A 19,649-nucleotide genomic window follows, 5' to 3' on the forward strand; every position below is an offset into this window, starting at 1 on the left:
TCGCAGCAGTGTTGAGTGTTTGTGAGTGCACGTGAGTGCACGTGAGTGCACGTTCACGGCGGCTCGTTCAAACATCACCGTCAGAGCTCATGGAGAAATCGTCCACCGTCTCTTTACTTAAGCAGTCTGTGAACTGTGGCGTTTCCTCACATATTCTCTTTGCATCATGATGTTACTTCATTGAGGTCAAAGGTCACTGATTTCACCTGTTCAATCATACCTACTGGCCAATTTTCCAGCCTCTTATTGTCAGATGGGCATCGGCACAGCGAGGCTTCTTCTCAGTAGTTTCCTCCTCACCTGTTTATTTGTCATCAGCACCACAGCATCAGTAATGAAAACACACAGGCTCATTCTGATTGGACGGTTTAACATTTTTATTTATTCACTGGCTTTAGTGCACATTGTGCTGCAGCTCTTCTTCTGTGGTTGTTTGTACATAAACTCTTTATTCCCCATTAAAAAAAAAGAGCAGGAGGATTTTTGGCACCTTAAAAAACACATTTCACAAACATCCTCTTCTCCCTCTTTTCTGCATCAGACTGAAGCATCTGTTATCTTTTACTTGGACACAAACAGATCACTGCTGTTCAGGATGACTGGAAATCTCACCAAGCAGCAAACGGTGCATTTCTCTGATAATTCTTAGTCTTGTGTTTTTTATTTATTGAGATTGAGGAAATTAAAAAAGCCAAATTATTTATTCCACTCTTTCTTGCCTTGTACCACCATGTGTGCTGACAACCGTCACAGATTTATGTTAATAAAAATAATCTTAAAAGCGCGACATTTCTCAGGGAAGCTCTGAATTGTTTCCGTTCCTTTAGCCTGTTTTTCATCAACATCATTTTCACACATTAAGGTTTGTAAACTGTCCATTTTTTTAAACTTTAAAATATCCTGTTATATAATCAGAACATCAGCTTTCAGTGGTTATTATTATTATTATTATTATTTAACATTACCGAGTTACACTCACAGTGACACACTGAGGAGGAAAACACTGTCTCTAACCAGCAATAGTGGGATCTGGGCCCCTCTGCCCCCCCTGGAGTATACGCCCCTTGCTGCAGTGATATGACAACACTTATTTTTAGGAATTGTTGCCACCACAAATCCCCCTGAAGCTATGCCCCTTATTAATAAATCCGTTTTTAATGGATCAAAATCTCCATAGCGACCTATAAAATGACTTTAAATCTTCTCCTTTTGACGCATCGTTTACTTTTTAATACCTTTTTCAGTGAGTCTTGTGCAAGTTTTTGTGCTTTAAATACTCTGATCAACATGTTTTCTACTTCTTTTCTAATAAAATCTCAACATGATAAAATACCAGAGGATTCCCTCCACCTCTCTTTACATGATATGAACAGTTGCAGCTGCACTGAGGCATAGATTGGTCAAAAATACATTATTGACCCTCTTCCTCCTCCTCCTCCTCATTGTCCTCACCGTCGCTCTCCTCTAGCAGTCGGGACTGGTGAGCCAGCCTCTGCGCCACAGCCGTTACCATGGCAGCGCCCTTCCCGCTGCCGTCCTCCGAAACGAGAAAGGTGATGTCACACTGAGGGGCGAGCAGGCGCACCGCCTTCTGGAGCTTACTGCTGAAGCTGGAAAAGGAAGGAAAGAGAGAGGGAGGTGTTGAAAGGACAGAACTGCCAGATTTCACCGTTTAATGAGTTGCAAAAAACAAAACAAGAAATGGGTTTCTCTAATCTACACAAGATCAGAATGATAGCTACAGGCTCAAATCTATGCGTAGACCCAAACGCGGTGCTGAAGGTACTGCAGTGTCTATTAAGTCAAGGCCTATTCATATAGTTTCTCTTTGCCAGAATAAAAAGGATTTGATAGCAGATACTGGATTGACCGATTCAGAAAAATGGGAAAGTTTGTGAAACTCAGGAAATCTAGGTTGGGATGTTCTCTTGGAGCCATTTCTAAATAACCGCAGATTCAGAGATCATCAGCTCAATGTGTCTCCACTTTGAGGGTCTGAAACAAGATCCAAACTGTCCCCCTCAGAAGAGGGAAAACCGGTCAGGATGTTCAGGAACAACCCAACAACCACCAAACTGCTGAAGCACCAGCGTCACTGTCCATCAACTGAAAGGGTGTCCACCAAGAAAGAAGTTCCTCCTTCAAGCTTAACTGAAATTTGCAGCATCCCACATGGACAAGTGCTTCATAATACAGCCTAGGACTACAGGTATCATTCCCGTGAAATTAAATGGAGTTTTATTTTAAATTACAATTTAATTATATTTTAAAGGTGGACATACACAATGTAAAATTACTTACATAGTACATATATTTACCCAAACGCATCAGAACTGTTTGCGGGATGAATAAAGCAGGCTAACATTAAGCTTGTGGAAATGCCTTCCCAGAGCCCTGACCCCAACCCTACTGAAAATATGGACTATGCTTAAAAGCCGGGTCTGTGCCAGGAACCCAACCAGTTTAAATGAACTCTACCAAAACTGGCAAGAAAAGTGATCAAATATTCAACCAGAGTTATGGCAGAGGCTTGTTGACGGCTACTAAAAGTGTCTGGTCAAAGTGCAACTTGCTAAAGAAGACTTAACCTAGTATTGATGGGAGTGTATGAATATATCTGAACCTGAATGTACAGAATAGTGCACTCAGTTCTTGTTTTTAAAGTCATTAAAAGTGTACTCTGTACAATCTTTCCAAACAATATTTAAGTATGCCTGTTAGAAAAGACTGGTTACTTAATATCAGCAAACCAACTGAAGTTTGGTGAAATGTTCAAATGTCTTTGCTCTGATCACCAAATGCCTCTTACGTGGGGTGTTTTCTGTACACTGTCCCGTCCACCCCGACAGTGGTCTTCAGGTGGCCCAGTTTGCGGTTGTTACGGATGCGGTTGACGAGGGTTGCCAGGGCGGCAGCACAGAGATAGGCCGAGCGTGAGGAGATAGTGTCGCAGACCAGGCGCACCACAGAGGCGTCAACCAGACTCCAATCCAGACCCAACTCAGTCAGAATCTTCTTGGCGTTCTCCAAACCGCTGTCCGGCCTGAGCACCAGACAAAGTGGTTAGATAATGAAGACCAGGAGAGACTGCTGGAAACAAGGAAAAGGCAAAAGACTCACTCCTCAATCTCAGAGATAAACTTGGTCTCAAACAGTCCACGGGTCCCCAATGCCTCCGATATCTGTCCTTTAAACAGCAGCTTGTCCTTGGTCATCTTCACCAGCACCAGTCGAACGATTTCTCCCAAATACATGCCGCTGATCATCTTCTCAAAGCTACAGGAGAACGCACATAATCAGGACAGAAACTCTCACAAACATTAGCTATCAGTTTCTAACTTCTGCTGTGGCAAAAAATTATTGTATAGAAGTTGTGTCAAAGACTTATCTGAAGCTGATCACATGAACGGGAGAGGTGTGTTATGATTCTGAATAGTTGTGAAACATACATGTGCACGCCGGGGTTGATGGAGGTCTTGTCCACCTCCACGTCGAACTCAGTCAGGATGTCATCCAAGCATCCATCATCCCCAAAGCCGCCCCACTCCGTGTTGATGCACATCCGTCCGTCCTCGCCCTCAATACGCTTCACATTCTTTATTTCCTCCATGTAGCAGGCGTTGGTTCCCGTACCTGCAGGACAATGTTGTTTAGATCTGTCAGTGCGCCCCAGGGTGGCTGTGGCTACAATGCTGCCATCACCAGTGTGTGAATGTGTGGATGACTGGTTGTGTAAAGCGCTTTGGGGTCCTTAGGGACTAGTAAAGCGCTATACAAATACAGGCCATTTACCATTTAAACCGCGAAGCATTTAGCAGCTTAGAAGAGTCAAAATCATAATAAAAGGGAATTATTCGCAACTCCAAATTGACCCCAAAATGTCATAAAATTAAAATATAATTTTCTGATATTTTAAAATATAAAAATTAAAATCTAGGTCTTGGAGGAAGCCCTCCAGATATAGCAATGAACGTTTGGCCCAAATATGGCAAATATGTACACTCGTGGGCCACACCGTTCTGTGACTCCTTCACCTATGGGCAGATGTCACTTGTCATTCAGACAACATCTGGCTCAGACAGCAGCTCCTGTGACATCATTCTCTGTTGTTTGAGTAAATTTGGGGGCTTGTCCGGGATTCTGAGCCAAGAAGCATCATAACCAAAGCACAAATCATACAGTACTCTAACATCACATATTCCTGTGTCTAAAACCTGCTGCTACTACAGTACTACAAATAACATCTACTTTATAATACTATAACGTAGATGCGTAAACAGTAGCTTTCAATGTAAGCCTGGTATTTTCTTTGGGGACCATCATTTAGATCATTTTGTCTTCAGTAAGACTCAAAAATAGTGACTGAGAAGAAAAACCTTGTCAGGAAACTTTTTACAGGAGGCTGAGTCCATCCTGTATAAAAAGACTTTCATGTTTTCATGTTTGTGTACTTCTTGCCTTCTTGTGACTGTGGCTCTTTAGGGGTCATTTTCTTCTGCTTTGCGTCTCTTTGTGGTTGTTTTGTGTATCTATATAGCTGCTTTTATGTCTTTGTTGTGGATGTTTTATCCATTCAGTAATTTATTTATGACCTCAATAAACCGACTACTCATCATCTTGTCAGTGTGTTCGGGGCGTGCAGGCAAACACAGCTCAGTCAGACAGATGTGAGGTTTATCTATTTATAAAGCACAACAGCATGGCTGATTAAAGTGCAATAACGGCAAACATAAAAGACCAACACAGACAAAGACATCCCAGAGTGAAATTATGGTTACCAATGATCATGCCGATTTCACAGCTCTGGTCCTTGTAGCCACAGCTCATCATCGTTCCCACTGTGTCGTTCACCATGGCAACCGAGCCAATATGATAGTCCTGCAGAGAAGAAGACAGGCAGACAGGTGCATTTATATCTCGCCTATTCACAAATATCCTGCCTACACAGAGAGAGAAAGTGCCACGGTGCTTTTAATCTGCACCTCAGCAGCATTCACAGAGAGGTGAAGTGGGAAGAATTACTCGCAGATTCAAATATCAGGCCCACAAACAATTTAACATAACATTTTCTGTCAGCACATCAGCACGTGGTGCTACTGGGTTTATCCCTTACTGTTAAGTCCACGTCTCTTTAGACAATGACAGTTTTTTTGTAGCTTTGCCTCTGCACTCGTGGCTCGTATACGAGCTGCAGTTACTCTGATGCTCGAACATCATGAGTGAGTTAGCATCAACTGAAACAGCAATCAGTGTGTGCAGTGTCACTGAGTGTGTGTGTATAAAGAAACATTGTGCTGAAGGGTAAAACACTAAAACGCCGCAGCTGGAAGAACGGCTCTGCAGGCCAGAGCTGAAACACATGAATGTGATTTCTGGGAGTGTTTGTGGACCGACCCCTCTCCTGTGAATGGCCTCTTTCAGTAACTGGACCACGTCTTTCCCCTCCACCCCGGAGCAGTTGAAGCCTTTGGTCCAGCGGATCAGGATGCTCTGTGCAGAAAAACACAATTTACAGAATCTATCAGTGACATCGGTGTGAACGCGAGGACTGACACCGAGTTCACCTCAGAAGGAAAATCTGCTTTCAGGAATGTTTGGACTGTAGGAGGAGGCACAGAAACCCGGGGAGAGTCCGGGGTGTCTAAGGGTCAGTCGTCTTGGATCTCTGTGGTAGTTTTTTTTAAGGTTTTGTCTCTTTGTTTATGTTTTCTGCACTTTAGTGAAAGTTTTCTGTCTGTGATTATTTCTGATCATTTTCTTTTCCTTCTAAAAACTCATCTAAACCACCTTTAAAACCACGAACAGCCTAACAGCTACAGGCTGATGTCTCCTCAAACAGCCGAAACACACAGGTCACTGTTGTGTGTGTGTGTGTGTGTGTGTGTGTGTGTGTGTGTGTGTGTGTGTGTGTGTGTGGGGGAGACCTTGTCGATTTCCAGCTGTTCACAGGGGAAGGAGAAGGTGAAGCCCAGAGGAAGAGTTTGACCCTTCAGGTTATGAGACTCGAGGAAATCCCCAAGACAGGTGGCGATGTGGTCGAACAGCTGTACAGAGACACACGTGAATTTTGGGGATTCGCATGTTTCCGTTTGCTTCGTTTTCCTTCAGTGTGCATTTGTGTCACCTGTTCTCCGGTTCCCAGCATCATTTCCTGTGGGATGGCGCAGATCTGACTGTCCATCTTCAGAACCTTCTGCGCCTCCTCCTCCACACGGACGTGAAGCACACGGAAGTTTGTTCCTCCCAGATCCAACGCCAGGAAGTCGCCTTTCTCTGCCGACCGCATGATGAAGATTTAGTTACAGGAAGCCATCTTTAAAACGTAATTATAGCTTTAATAATTATAATACCGCCCTTTTATTTCCCTGCAAAGGTCTCTGACAATCTAAAGTGGAGGAAGTTGTGAATTACTCTGAGTGTTTTCATCGTTGCTGCAGTGCTGGTGCAGACATGCTATCAGACCCTGTTCAACTCCCGGCCACCAACTGTTCCACCTGCGAATCACTGAAAACCCTCCCACAGCCGTTTAAGCTTTAACTGCTTAGATTCATCAGCAGCTGTCCAGGGTTCCTCTACTGTAGCCACGTGAAGACGGCTGAAGCCTTCAACATCCAATCACAGCACGTGCCAGTGGGGAGTCAGCTTTGTCCCAGTGTGCACAAAACACAAATATGCAGGACTGCTTTCTTTATCTGCACAATATCTAAAATTAGAAACACCCTGTCTCAGAGTGATGCTCAGAAACTAGTTCATGCATTTATTACTTCTAAGCTGGACGACTGTAAAGCTTTAGTATCAGGATAATAAACAAACACAGCAGCAGGAGTACAAACAGGAACTATAAGATATCATCGTTCTCTCATACTGGCTTCTCGTCACTGGCTCCATGTTAAATAGAGACTGAAATTAAAGTCATTCTCCTCACACGTAAAGTCACAAATGTCTTAATTTTAAGAGAAAGAGTCACAGAGCTTAATCATTAGGACACATCTGGCCTGTAGCTCCAGGTGTAAGCATGTGTAGAAAGCAGCTGGAGGGTAAACCACACAGTTCTGGTTTTTATGGGAAGATTCAAAGTTTGGCTTTTATCTGAAAATGTCCTTACCTGTCCCATCAGGCGTGGCCCTGACAAAGGTGGGCAGCATCTTGACGGGCGCCTTGTGGTGCGAGTGCTTCCCTAAACCTCGGAGCAGATCCTTCCTGAGCCGAGCCGAAACCTCCTGCAGCGTCTCCGGGGACAGCTGGAAAGGCTGCAGGTACTTCTCCACCTGCAGAGGGAGGCCGTGTCACGTGAACAGCATAAAGACAGAAAGGTGTTCAGGGCGTCGACACCGCCCGCACGTCGGTGCCCTCCAGAGAAACCCAAACAAGGCAACTGTGTCATTTAACCACAAGATGGCGACATTTCCTCAAAATCTGCAGAAGAACACACGACTGTTTGAAGCAGTGTTCAGCAGAGAAAAGCACCGCCCGGTGCAGAGGACGTCTGCCCGGGGGCAGCGGGCTCAGCAGGCGTGCTGACCTCCGGCTGCTCCTCTGGGAGACGCCGAGGTGTTCAGCAGAGAGGCAGGAACTCTGCCCTGAGATCTCCTCCTGCTGGACATGCCTGAAACACCTCACCAAGGAGGGGTTCAGGTCTGAGTCAGACTCCACTCTAATGACTGAGCTCCTCACCCTCTCTGAAGGAGGACCAGCTCTTCAGAGGAAGCTTCAGCTGCTCGTAGTGACCTCATTCACTCCCTGCAGCGTGTGGTGAGACTTAAAATACAAAAACAACATTTAAACGCTTCTGCAGATACGTTCAGCACATCAAACCCACGGCTGAGCCTGAAAATCAATCTTTACTCATTTCTGATCACATGTTGTGACTCAGCTGCTGCTCTGTGAATCCGTCTGTGCTCGGAGACAGAACGGGCTGGAGTTTTGTCTCTAACAGCATCAGGCTGGAAGTCAGGCTGACACGGACGAGCAAACGAGATAAAGAAGGCTGTAACTGCGCTCAGCGACACAGCGTTTTAGATTCACGGTGAGATCCATAGACTGGCTTTACATTCGAAGAAGAGACGAATGTCCTTCAGGCGTCTTTTAAACAACTGGACACAGAAACTCTGAGTCAGATTTGATTCTGTTGTCTGTGATGCTGCTGACTCCGTTTACATCGTTTTGAATGTGCTTTCGACGGCTCCATTACTGCACTGAAGCCTGCTCGCCTACAGGCGGCACAAAACACAGCTGACGCAGGCAGCGAGCTCATCGCTCATCTACGAACTGAAGAGCTTTTATTTGTTTGGAGTCTAACCTTTGTGTCCGGTTTTTGTTCTCTCCGGATCACCTGACTTGTTCCACAGACGGGACACAAACTCCGAGCTGATCACGCTTAAGACATTTAAAACAGGCCTTCCACCCAAAGTTACAGCTCGTTACTCTGTGCCCCCTCACTGTTTAACCTGCACGACTCTGTTGTGTCTCTGTGGTCGCCCTGTTCTTGTTTCCAACAGAGCTTTATAAATAAAACGCTGCGGTTTAAATACTTTACAGATAACTGATGATTATTATTCACTGACCCGTCGCACTGTAACAGGATCTGTTTCATTTGATCTCTTGTGAAAGTTGAAAGTTGACACACTTTGAAGCTGATTTCACAAGATTAAATTAAATTAAACGGAGTAACTTCTGGAGAAGTTGCACAGGGATTGTTGCTTCTGCCGGACGTTGTCTGTTGAAATCAGCAGAATCAAAGTTTAAATTCTAAAACCAACCGAAAGTTTTTACTTTGAAAATTTGAGGGATTTCTCAGAAACATGATTTATTTGTACAACAACAGTCACCTCGGGGCGCTTTGTATTGTAAGGGTGAGAGAAAACCCACTGAGCGAGCACTTTGGTGACAGCGGGAAGGAAAAACTCCCTTTTAACAGGAAGAAACCTCCAGCAGAACCAGGCTCAGGGAGGGGCGGAAGACATGACTGAAAAGAAGAGAGCCAGAGATTATTAACAACTAATAATTAAATGCAGACTGGTGTCTAGAACAAACACTCAGTGCATTATGGGAAGCCTAAAGGAGCGTCCTGATGGGGTGATGTGGTGCCACGAAGTCTTAAAGATAAGATGGAGAGAAGAGGAAGACCTCCGGGAAGACTCGTGGGTGTAGTAAAGAACAGGGTGTGGTAGAGACAGTATTCGATAGATAACTAGCAAAAAGCCAACCCACATTGCCAGACCTGCAGCACATGTTTGTCTCATTTATGTTTAAAACACAGAAGTCTGTTTAAATTTATCATGTTGTTGTTTTTTTATATTCTTTATATCACTTTATAAAGTCACACGCCATAAACACCAAACACATAAATCATGAATACATATTTTATCGTTTTTCTTTGCAAGCTAGATATTTATTTTATACAGCAAAATAATAATTACAGGCACTTTTAGCTTTGCTGTCTCATGAATATTTATTTAAACATGTGACCACACATCCCACTGCACAACAATGCACATGTAGCGTACATGTCAGCATTCATTTAGAGATTAGTTACTAGAATCTGAGTGTTGAATAGAGCTTGATAATCCTGGTCTGGTCAATTATTTAGTACATTTGATTGTGATTTAGTCGCACGTCTAAGACGAGTTTGGGATGATGCACATGCACATATACACTACGATCAACATATTAGGGTCCAGTGAACACAGGATACATGTCTTATTTCTGCATGTCGGCATGCTAATTAATGAGAACACAGCATTAAAAAGTCCCTGTGCAGATACAATATCAATTAAATGTATTTTATTGGTTATTAACAGTAATTATAAAATACCTTTTAAAGTAAATATCACTTTAAAGGTTCCTGCATGTTTGCTCAGTCTGCCACAGTCTAACGTTATGGTTTTAGCCTCTTATTGCACTGATCAGAAGGGAAAATCCAGAAGCTTTAATCACATGATGATGATGTCTTTATCTTTGCAGATAACTTGTCAGAAACAAAGAATTTAACACTTTAAATGTGCTGAGCAAAGCTACCAAAGTTTATTGAGAATTCATCAGAAACTTCAGGCTAGCTTAAGTCACGGGGATTCTTCTTTCGGTGAGAAATGATCCAGATGTTGTCTTACACATTGCCACAGCTGCTAGCATTGCTCAGTGAGGTTCAGCATCAGGCTCCAGGGCTGGAAAATGAAGCCAGCGCTCTCAGGACCACTCAAAGACTCGTACAGCCTGGTACCAAGTATCTTGCACATTGAAGAAAGGAGAGTCCATAAAGTATGTGTGTATAAATATCTGTGTTTGTTTACAGCAGTGGAAAAAATGAAAATGGGCATAAAATCACATGAAAAACCAGCATTCTCCCTGAGTGACCAACAGCAATATAATAATCTTCACACAAAAGCACCAAACACTCGTTACACAGATGTAAACAGAGCAGGTGAATATTTAAAGCACGCAAAGAACAGGAAGTAGCTGCGAGCTGCCGCAAACTGTTAGTGAGTGAATTCCTGACAGAGGTCAGGAAAAAACAGGAACAAAGGATCATATTTTTCATTTGTCAGATTCATGGTCAGTCATTGGTTTACTAACTTAAATCATGACTTTATCTATTTCATCATTTTTAAAGTGACAACCTCCAGTTTTTCAGCTGCAACTTCATGAATAAGAAATCGGAGCCAAACCTCCTTATTTCCACGAAACCGTGACAAGCAGCACGATCGCATCGATTTCTATGACATCCAGGGAGTTTGTTTTTTAAGGGCGAGGCTCTGATGACTCCCAAGATGATCGCCAAAGACTGTCACCAAGACCAAAGGTTTCAGCAACCTTCGGTTTACTGGTCCATGTCCATGATGCTGACAACAATAAGCAAAACAAACCAAACGTGACTAAACTAAGACTAAAAACACCGGTTTGTTCCAGGATGAAATCAGTCAGCCAGTAAAGCTGAAATTGATCCTCTAAAGTATCTGTGCCAGAAGAAAAATCAGAGTGTTCACCAGATGAAGAGTTAAAAGTATCCGAGAATATTGGAAATAGTATTTCGGGACCATAACGGACATCTAAGGAAAAAGTTGAAGTTCACAGTCAGAAAAGACGGAAATGAAGGAAACTGTGAGACCTCAGCAAAAATGTGACTGAAAATCTGAGGGAATTTCTCAGAATCGTTACTCAGTTCAATTCAGTTTTATTTATATAGCGCCAAATCACAACAACAGTCACCTCGGGGCGCTTTGTATTGTAAGGGTGAGAGAAAACCCACTGAGCGAGCGCTTTGGTGACAGCGGGAAGGAAAAACTCCCTTTTAACAGGAAGAAACCTCCAGCAGAACCAGGCTCAGGGAGGGGCGGAAGACATGACTGAAAAGAAGAGAGCCAGAGATTATTAACAACTAATAATTAAATGCAGACTGGTGTCTAGAACAAACACTCAGTGCATTATGGGAAGCCTAAAGGAGCGTCCTGATGGGGTGATGTGGTGCCACGAAGTCTTAAAGATAAGATGGAGAGAAGAGGAAGACCTCCGGGAAGACTCGTGGGTGTAGTAAAGAACAGGGTGAGATGGAGGAAGTTGGTGCTGTAAAGGAAAGAAGTTGTAATAAACTTTATTTACGCGATGTTTTGTTACGGTTCTGACAAACCTGTCCAAGCACATAATTCTGCCCTGAATCCGAAGCTGCTTTTCACCTCTGACCTTTCACACCTGCGCTCAGGTACCTGCACAGTAACGTGGACACGGTCTGAAGAGCTGTGCAGTGATTTTCCAGCTCTGAAGGAAGCCGGGAAAACAGCAAGGCTGAATTGTTGCTGCCATCTCCAGAGGATCATTACTCGCTGTGTCAGCCCAGCCTCTTCCTGCCTCTGATTTCACGTAAACACGTTTGTTTTGCATTCAGGTTCGTGTCACCATCACAAAGCCTGATGAAGGCCTGTAAGCTGCTGCGAACACGCCCTGGCAGCCAGTGTTGTGAAATGTGTGTGTGCTTCCAGGTCTCATGTTGTAGGACTTCTTTGGCAGGTTGGCTTTTTTCCTCCCACCGTCACACATGTTCTTTACGGTAAACAAGTTTGAACAGCCCTGCCGCTGCAGCTCCGTCCTTACTTTAAGAAGCTTTTAAAGTAATCTGTGTGGAAGTTTGACTTTACATTTAGAGCTCAGCAACTCTGCTGTATCAAACAGTGGTTAAATTATTGATTCGCAGTCAGAAATGAACCTGATATCAACCTAAACAGCAGCTGTGGTTGGAGTTAAACTTTGTCCCAGGATCAGATGCTGCCGTGAGGCAGGGATACAAACGTGTCTGCCTCCTCTTTGTCTCTGACTGAGTCCTCAGCTGCAGTACTTTTCCAGGAGCGAGTTTTCTCTCCTCCACTGTCCTCGCTCCTCCTCGTGCCTCCACACGCTCGTCTCTGGGTTCCTCCCTCCCAGCAGGCGAGGCTGACTTCATTCCTCCATCAAGACGGACAGGTACACGTTTAGCCGGGAGGACATTCAACATTTGGAAGTGAAACTAAAGTTTTATGTGCTTCATTCAATTTAAAATAAACTTGAAATAAAATAATGGAGAATAAAGGTGCTGGTTTGAGCAGGTGAATTTAAGGGGAAGTGTGGGGGAGATATTATCCTGTTAAAGCATAGCATCCAGACCACTGTGGTTCAAAAGTAACCGGACACCTCCTAGCTTAATATTTCTTCTGTAGTATCAACACTGGCTGCTCACAGCTGATCCAGAGGAAGTGAAGAAGAACAAGAAACCAGTCGCTGGCACTGTAGCTGCACAGCGAGTCAGGAAGGTGTTTCCTGTCGTAAAATGGCTCAGGGCGATCTGGGTTCGGCTGCCACTCTTGTGGCAGTTGAGGAACTTCAGCGCTCAGAGGAAGCGGAGAAGCCAAGCCACCAGCACGATGACTGAGTCAAACACATTTTCACTCAGCAATTCGTGTGTTTGATCCATCGTGTGGCTCGGGTACAGCTGCTCCGTGCTACTGTACAGAGTCAGTTATACGTTTTTGCTTTGCTGATTTTCTCGCTGCCTTTCTATTCCCTCACATAGAGCCTACGTGTCTGTGTAACAGCCTTTGTGCTGTGTATGTATGTAGAGCGCATACATGTTCTGGGCAGTTCTGCATACTTTGAAGCTTCAGTGAGACACGGCAGTGAGACCTGCTTGCTGCCACGGAGGCCTTTTGAAGCCAAATGTGTGGATGAAACGTTGGAGTCCAAGTAACAGACTCATAAATGTGTGAATTTTACTCACTGAAACTGAAGCACAGACTTCAGAATGGTCTGAAACAGTAATATTAGTCAGAGAATCTATTAAAAATGCCCCAAACATCATAAGCGATGAAGGCGAGCAGCTACATGTAGACGTGTTTATCTCTGACAAAAGGTTGAGACTGACTGCTGGAGCCTCACATGGACGCTGGAGGAACTGCAGCACTCCTTTATCCAGCTCCAGAGGTGGAGCCGTGGTCGTTCTGATGATTACTGATAAAACACATCTGCAAAAACAAAGCTGATTTATGCAGAACAAAGTAAGCAACAAGGAACGCATTCCTGGAAGATGAAATCCTCGACTTGGAGACATCGTCGTGAGTTAACAACCCGAGGGTGGATGTGTTCATGACTTCGCTCTTAGTTCATGTTTAACGTTGGAGCCATATTTTTTCTGTGGCGCTGGTCTCAGAGTTTCTCTCATGTCTGTATTTTCTGTCTGAGAATTTAAGTCTTCCCGGAGGTCTTCCTCTTCTCTCCATCTTATCTTTAAGACTTCGTGGCACCACATCACCCCATCAGGGCGCTCCTTTAGGCTTCCCATAATGCACTGAGTGTTTGTTCTAGACACCAGTCTCGGATACTTTTAACTCTTCATCTGGTGAACACTCTGATTTTTCTTCTGGCACAGATACTTTAGAGGATCAATTTCAGCTTTACTGGCTGACTGATTTCATCCTGGAACAAACCGGTGTTTTTAGTCTTAGTTTAGTCACGTTTGGTTTGTTTTGCTTATTGTTGTCAGCATCATGGACATGGACCAGTAAACCGAAGGTTGCTGAAACCTTTGGTCTTGGTGACAGTCTTTGGCGATCATCTTGGGAGTCATCAGAGCCTCGCCCTTAAAAAACAAACTCCCTGGATGTCATAGAAATCGATGCGATCGTGCTGCTTGTCACGGTTTCGTGGAAATAAGGAGGTTTGGCTCCGATTTCTTATTCATGAAGTTGCAGCTGAAAAACTGGAAGTTGTCACTTTAAAAATGATGAAATACATAAAGTCATGATTTAAGTTAGTAAACCAATGACTGACCATGAATCTGACAAATGAAAAATATGATCCTTTGTTCCTGTTTTTTCCTGACCTCTGTCAGGAATTCACTCACTAACAGTTTGCGGCAGCTCGCAGCTACTTCCTGTTCTTTGCGTGCTTTAAATATTCACCTGCTCTGTTTACATCTGTGTAACGAGTGTTTGGTGCTTTTGTGTGAAGATTATTATATTGCTGTTGGTCACTCAGGGAGAATGCTGGTTTTTCATGTGATTTTATGCCCATTTTCATTTTTTCCACTGCTGTAAACAAACACAGATATTTATACACACATACTTTATGGACTCTCCTTTCTTCAATGTGCAAGATACTTGGTACCAGGCTGTACGAGTCTTTGAGTGGTCCTGAGAGCGCTGGCTTCATTTTCCAGCCCTGGAGCCTGATGCTGAACCTCACTGAGCAATGCTAGCAGCTGTGGCAATGTGTAAGACAACATCTGGATCATTTCTCACCGAAAGAAGAATCCCCGTGACTTAAGCTAGCCTGAAGTTTCTGATGAATTCTCAATAAACTTTGGTAGCTTTGCTCAGCACATTTAAAGTGTTAAATTCTTTGTTTCTGACAAGTTATCTGCAAAGATAAAGACATCATCATCATGTGATTAAAGCTTCTGGATTTTCCCTTCTGATCAGTGCAATAAGAGGCTAAAACCATAACGTTAGACTGTGGCAGACTGAGCAAACATGCAGGAACCTTTAAAGTGATATTTACTTTAAAAGGTATTTTATAATTACTGTTAATAACCAATAAAATACATTTAATTGATATTGTATCTGCACAGGGACTTTTTAATGCTGTGTTCTCATTAATTAGCATGCCGACATGCAGAAATAAGACATGTATCCTGTGTTCACTGGACCCTAATATGTTGATCGTAGTGTATATGTGCATGTGCATCATCCCAAACTCGTCTTAGACGTGCGACTAAATCACAATCAAATGTACTAAATAATTGACCAGACCAGGATTATCAAGCTCTATTCAACACTCAGATTCTAGTAACTAATCTCTAAATGAATGCTGACATGTACGCTACATGTACATTGTTGTGCAGTGGGATGTGTGGTCACATGTTTAAATAAATATTCATGAGACAGCAAAGCTAAAAGTGCCTGTAATTATTATTTTGCTGTATAAAATAAATATCTAGCTTGCAAAGAAAAACGATAAAATATGTATTCATGATTTATGTGTTTGGTGTTTATGGCGTGTGACTTTATAAAGTGATATAAAGAATATAAAAAAACAACAACATGATAAATTTAAACAGACTTCTGTGTTTTAAACATAAATGAGACGAACATGTGCTGCAGGTCTGGCAATGTGGGTTGGCTTTTTGCTAGTTATCTATCGAATACTGTCTCTACCACAAAAATATCATACATACCAACCAGGTGACACGTACCTTACTGAGCGTGTCCGGAGGGATGCCGTCCAGGTGCAGGGCGGTGGTGTCGCCGCTCATTTTGGCTTTCTTGGTTATCTGAACGTTGGACTCGCCGTTTGCTTGTGTGTTGCTCATCTGGATGAAAACAGGTCAAAAGACGATGAATGAAGCTGACAGGGTTAAATTATCAGAAAAAGAGGACAATAAGACTCAGATAAAATTAAAGAATTAAAAGTAAGATAATATGGCGTCTTCTGAGACGTCACCCCGTTGTTGCCCTGACAGGTTTTAGAAAAATCAATCAATGATTTTTGATTTGCAGACTAATTTTCCCAGAGTCAACGTCACAGCATCTCACGTGCCCGCGAGTTTATAGCGTCAGTGGTCTGCATTTATTTGAGCTGCGCCATAACCACAATGATTGTTGGTGAAACCCGACCGGTCTTATTCTGTGGTTCATACAAAACGGGAAAGTACGGATTTATTTAGAGAAATTAAAACACTGGGGGAAAAAAGTATTTTTACCACACTCACGATCAACTAATCAAGTGGACGCTTGTTGCCATGCAGCACCTAAAATATGTGTAAATTTCTACTTACTAAGGAGCAAGTTGAAATTTTGATACTTCAGCTGCATGAAGAAGCTTGCAGATGAATCAAATCATCATTAAAATAAACTCCATTGCTGAAACATGTTGCCTGAATGATCTGTAAAGATTAAAGCTAGCATGCTAACTCTTCATTAGCAGCTCCACGGGTGTCATGTCACAGGCAGATTATGTTTATTTTATTTAACAGATGTGATACACAGCAACGAACACGAACGCTGAAGTTAATTATGTAAATATGCCCAAAAAAAGCTGTTTCAGTTTAGAACCAGACGGCAACCTCGTGCTAATGTGGACAGTGTGCATTCTGCTGTGGTTTGCTAGCTGTTGCTAGGCAGAATTGGCCTCAGAAGTGGTGCTGCAGTAAAAACCTTGTTGCAGTTGCTTCGGTTGCTGTCAGCTTGCTGTGTTCTCTATCATATCGAGACTCTCTCTTCCCGAGTAGAGAGATAGTCTTTTATTCAGAGAACCAAGGTTACGGCGTAACCATAGAGTCGCTCCACAATTTGGATGGAAAACTCCAGCTGTGATGCAAAAAGTTGCACCTGTTGAAGGGTTTTCGTTTCAGCAGTTAGACACAGCTTTTCATTTAACAGCCAACTGTTTCTGTTTGCATCGCACTTTTTCCAGGTTTACTGAGCTCGGAGGTTAGCTCATGATTTTTAATGTAACACCTTTATCTCTTTCACCAAGCATGGGCCTCAGTGATCCTGTCACCAGGGGAAAATGTGTTGTTCCCTCAAAGGTATCAGCAATCGATTTCACAGCAGCTGCCTGCAACCACTTACAATTTTACAGTAAAAGTCACAAAAGTAAAATTTTGAGCACTGTGATAAAGTCATTATTAATAAACCGAACACTTTGCTGTTAGAAAACATACATCGTATCCTTTTTAAAACATTTTCTCCCAAGTGTTGGAAACCAGCAGACAAAGTAATCACACTGACTCATAAGGGTTAGTGTTACAGTGCTCAGAGACCTCATAACATCCAGTGAGCTTTACTGTTATAGTCAGGGTTAGGGTAAGGCTGAGGTCACGACCCATCACCACGTGGACCTGACAGTGTCAGATTTTACCCACTGAAATGAAAAAGCTTTAACAGAAAAAGCTGCAAAGCATCTTTAGTAGAGCTAAAATATATTTATAAAAGTAAGAATTACTGTTGACCTGCTGTGCTGATGCGTCCTCGGCGTAAACTCAGGTTTTCACGCAGGGAAACAAAGTGAGCGCCGTAAAGCAACGATTAAACGTGCCTTTGAGCAAACATCTCGAAGCTTTAAATGCTGTTAGATGCAGAATTCAAAGCACACAGAAAGGAAGGTGCAGCGAGGAGCACACGAAAGAGGAACAAGATTTTTCTTCACATCCTGCAGTCGACTTGACGTGGACATGAATAACAACAGGTCCAAATGCAAACATAGGCCCGGAGTAAACGTCATATGTCCCGTGTTACTACCTGAAGTGTCAACAGAGCACACCTGAGAACAGCTGGGAGCCGTAACTGGAGTTACGAGAGGCGAGTTTAAAGGAACCTGAAAAGCTGCTTCCACTTCACGTCCTCAGAGTCAGCAAAAGGACTCCCGAAATCCAACGGCGTGACACTGTGACCAAAATAAAACAGTTTTCTGAAGTGAAACTGGACAATGAAGAGACAAATGCATGACTGCGTCTGATGACAGCAGGATTTTACCTTTTTTTGAAAAACTGGGAATATTGATGATGCAACACTTGCAGTCAGCTTTCACATGTCGCAGAAAGTTTTTATTTCACTCTAATAGTTACTAAATGATAATGAAACAGTTTTAAATGCAGGAAGTTGACAGTTTTAGTGATGACTTTAAAGCCACAGCAGATTTTCCTTCATTCAGTAACATTGTTTTAGTTTATTGGGGTATTTTTGTCTGTTTTTATTATGTTAGTGTTTTATAATCAGCTCTTTATAGAGCTTGTCTGGTCTTGATGGACGCCTGTTTCCAGAATGGTTTGAATTCGCTCCTTCACTTCAGCAAGGTGAGGGAGTCTTTTGGCCGTGTTGACATGAGAGCGTCACACAGGTGCTGCAGACGTGTCCTCTGCATATCCTGTTGTACTGACCTTTGACCTACGATTCTCTGTGAACCCCACAGACTCAGAGCCGACAACCACATCACGTTCAAAGTCACTTCCTTCCACACTCTGATGCGCGGGGTGAACTTCAGCAGGCCGAGTCTACGTGTCTGAACGCTCAGAGTTGCTGTCCTGTGACTGGCTGATGGTTTTGTGGTTCTTTATTTGCTTCCTGCCTCTTTCTCTTACAGCATCCAGTAATTGAGTAAATTTAAAAACCCGTGCAGAGCACCGAGTTACACTAGAGCAGGGATCAGGTTGTGACACCCGTGACCTCCTGTGGATTAGGGTTTTTGGGTGGAGTAGCCTCTGAGATCACATAACAAACAAACAAACAAACAAACAAACAAACAAACAAACAAACAAACAAACAAACAAACAAACAAACAAACAAACCAGCTCCCAGGTAAACCTGCAAGCTTCACTGCTCTCCACACCTGTCAATTCTGAAACCACGCCCCATATTTTTCAGGTGACACCTCATTAGTGACGTAAAAATTTCTGATTCCTTTACACTTTTATTTTGAAACAAGTTAAACTGCCTGCATCATCGCGCTGACAGGTTCCTGAGACTGTGCGGTGACCCTGCGGAGAGGTCGATATGAAGAATAACAGCAATGATCAGATTCCGGCTGCGCCCGAAGGCAACGTGAAACAAGTCTGACTAGTTCTAACTGAGCCAAAGATTCCGAGCAGCGCAAACCCGTCAGAGAGACCGGGCTAGTGACAAAAAAACAAAACAGCGGCTCGGGGTCCTTTACCAGGACGCAGGGGGTCTCAGGGTGAGACAGGATGGGCGGTGAAGTCACCAATCAGCCGCTCGCACTGATGCAGACACTCGTGCAAACTCCTCATCCTCTCTGCGTAAAAAGCCACGGACTGAAGCGAACTCAGACTCACCTTTGCGTCCGGCTCCGCGCGCTCAGCCTCACAGCTCTGAGCTTCCTTAATGAATGAGAGGCAGGGAGAGCGCGTGAGGTGCTCATTTTGGGAATCGTTTACACCCACTTCGTGTCGCAACACGGCAACCTCCCGCTGTTCACGAGCGGATCTACAGCTGATCGCGCGTAAAAATGCCGGGGTCGTGCCAGAGAGTTTCCGATGTTTCTGCGTGTTTTACGTGGAACATCTTTAACTGTATTACTTGTATTAACACACGGTGGTGATGTAGAAATATGACGGAGGCACATATAAAGTTCTGAAGTTCTCTATGATTCTGCGTAATTGTACCCACGCTTCG

At 43.4% G+C, this 19,649-nt stretch overlaps 1 protein-coding gene across 4 annotated transcripts; it reads right to left on the reverse strand.

Annotated features, from left to right (window-relative positions):
* Positions 1 to 359: 359 nt before the first annotated feature.
* On the reverse strand, positions 360 to 19,395 carry LOC101463747 (hexokinase-4). Of its 4 annotated transcripts, none has more exons than XM_004556843.5 (12): positions 19,310 to 19,355; positions 17,782 to 17,904; positions 15,713 to 15,829; positions 7,106 to 7,268; positions 6,125 to 6,273; positions 5,925 to 6,044; positions 5,395 to 5,490; positions 4,779 to 4,878; positions 3,450 to 3,633; positions 3,121 to 3,276; positions 2,810 to 3,043; positions 360 to 1,610 (listed from the first exon to the last, which is right to left on the reverse strand). In XM_004556843.5, exons 3-12 carry the CDS (start codon positions 15,827 to 15,829, stop codon positions 1,412 to 1,414), a joined length of 1,518 nt encoding a protein of 505 aa, XP_004556900.3. In that variant the 5' UTR covers positions 17,782 to 17,904; positions 19,310 to 19,355; the 3' UTR covers positions 360 to 1,411. The 4 variants fall into 4 exon arrangements, with proteins under 4 accessions (XP_004556900.3, XP_004556901.3, XP_004556902.3 ...); XM_004556844.5 differs by having other exon boundaries at positions 17,760 to 17,904; XM_004556845.6 differs by lacking the exon at positions 17,782 to 17,904 and having other exon boundaries at positions 19,310 to 19,395.
* Positions 19,396 to 19,649: the final 254 nt, after the last annotated feature.

This window comes from Maylandia zebra, linkage group LG10, assembly GCF_041146795.1.
Source record: "Maylandia zebra isolate NMK-2024a linkage group LG10, Mzebra_GT3a, whole genome shotgun sequence".
NCBI classification, from domain to species: domain Eukaryota; kingdom Metazoa; phylum Chordata; class Actinopteri; order Cichliformes; family Cichlidae; genus Maylandia; species Maylandia zebra.

Coding starts and splice junctions, on each gene's coding strand:
- LOC101463747 (XM_004556845.6), bottom strand. CDS start 15,829: ATGAGCAACACACAAGCAAACGGCGAGTCCAACGTTCAGATAACCAAG. Junction 6,274..7,105: donor GGCCACGCCTGATGGGACAG/GTAAGGACATTT, acceptor TGCGGTCGGCAG/AGAAAGGCGACTTCCTGGCG. Junction 3,277..3,449: donor ATCAACCCCGGCGTGCACAT/GTATGTTTCACA, acceptor GTTCTCCTGTAG/CTTTGAGAAGATGATCAGCG.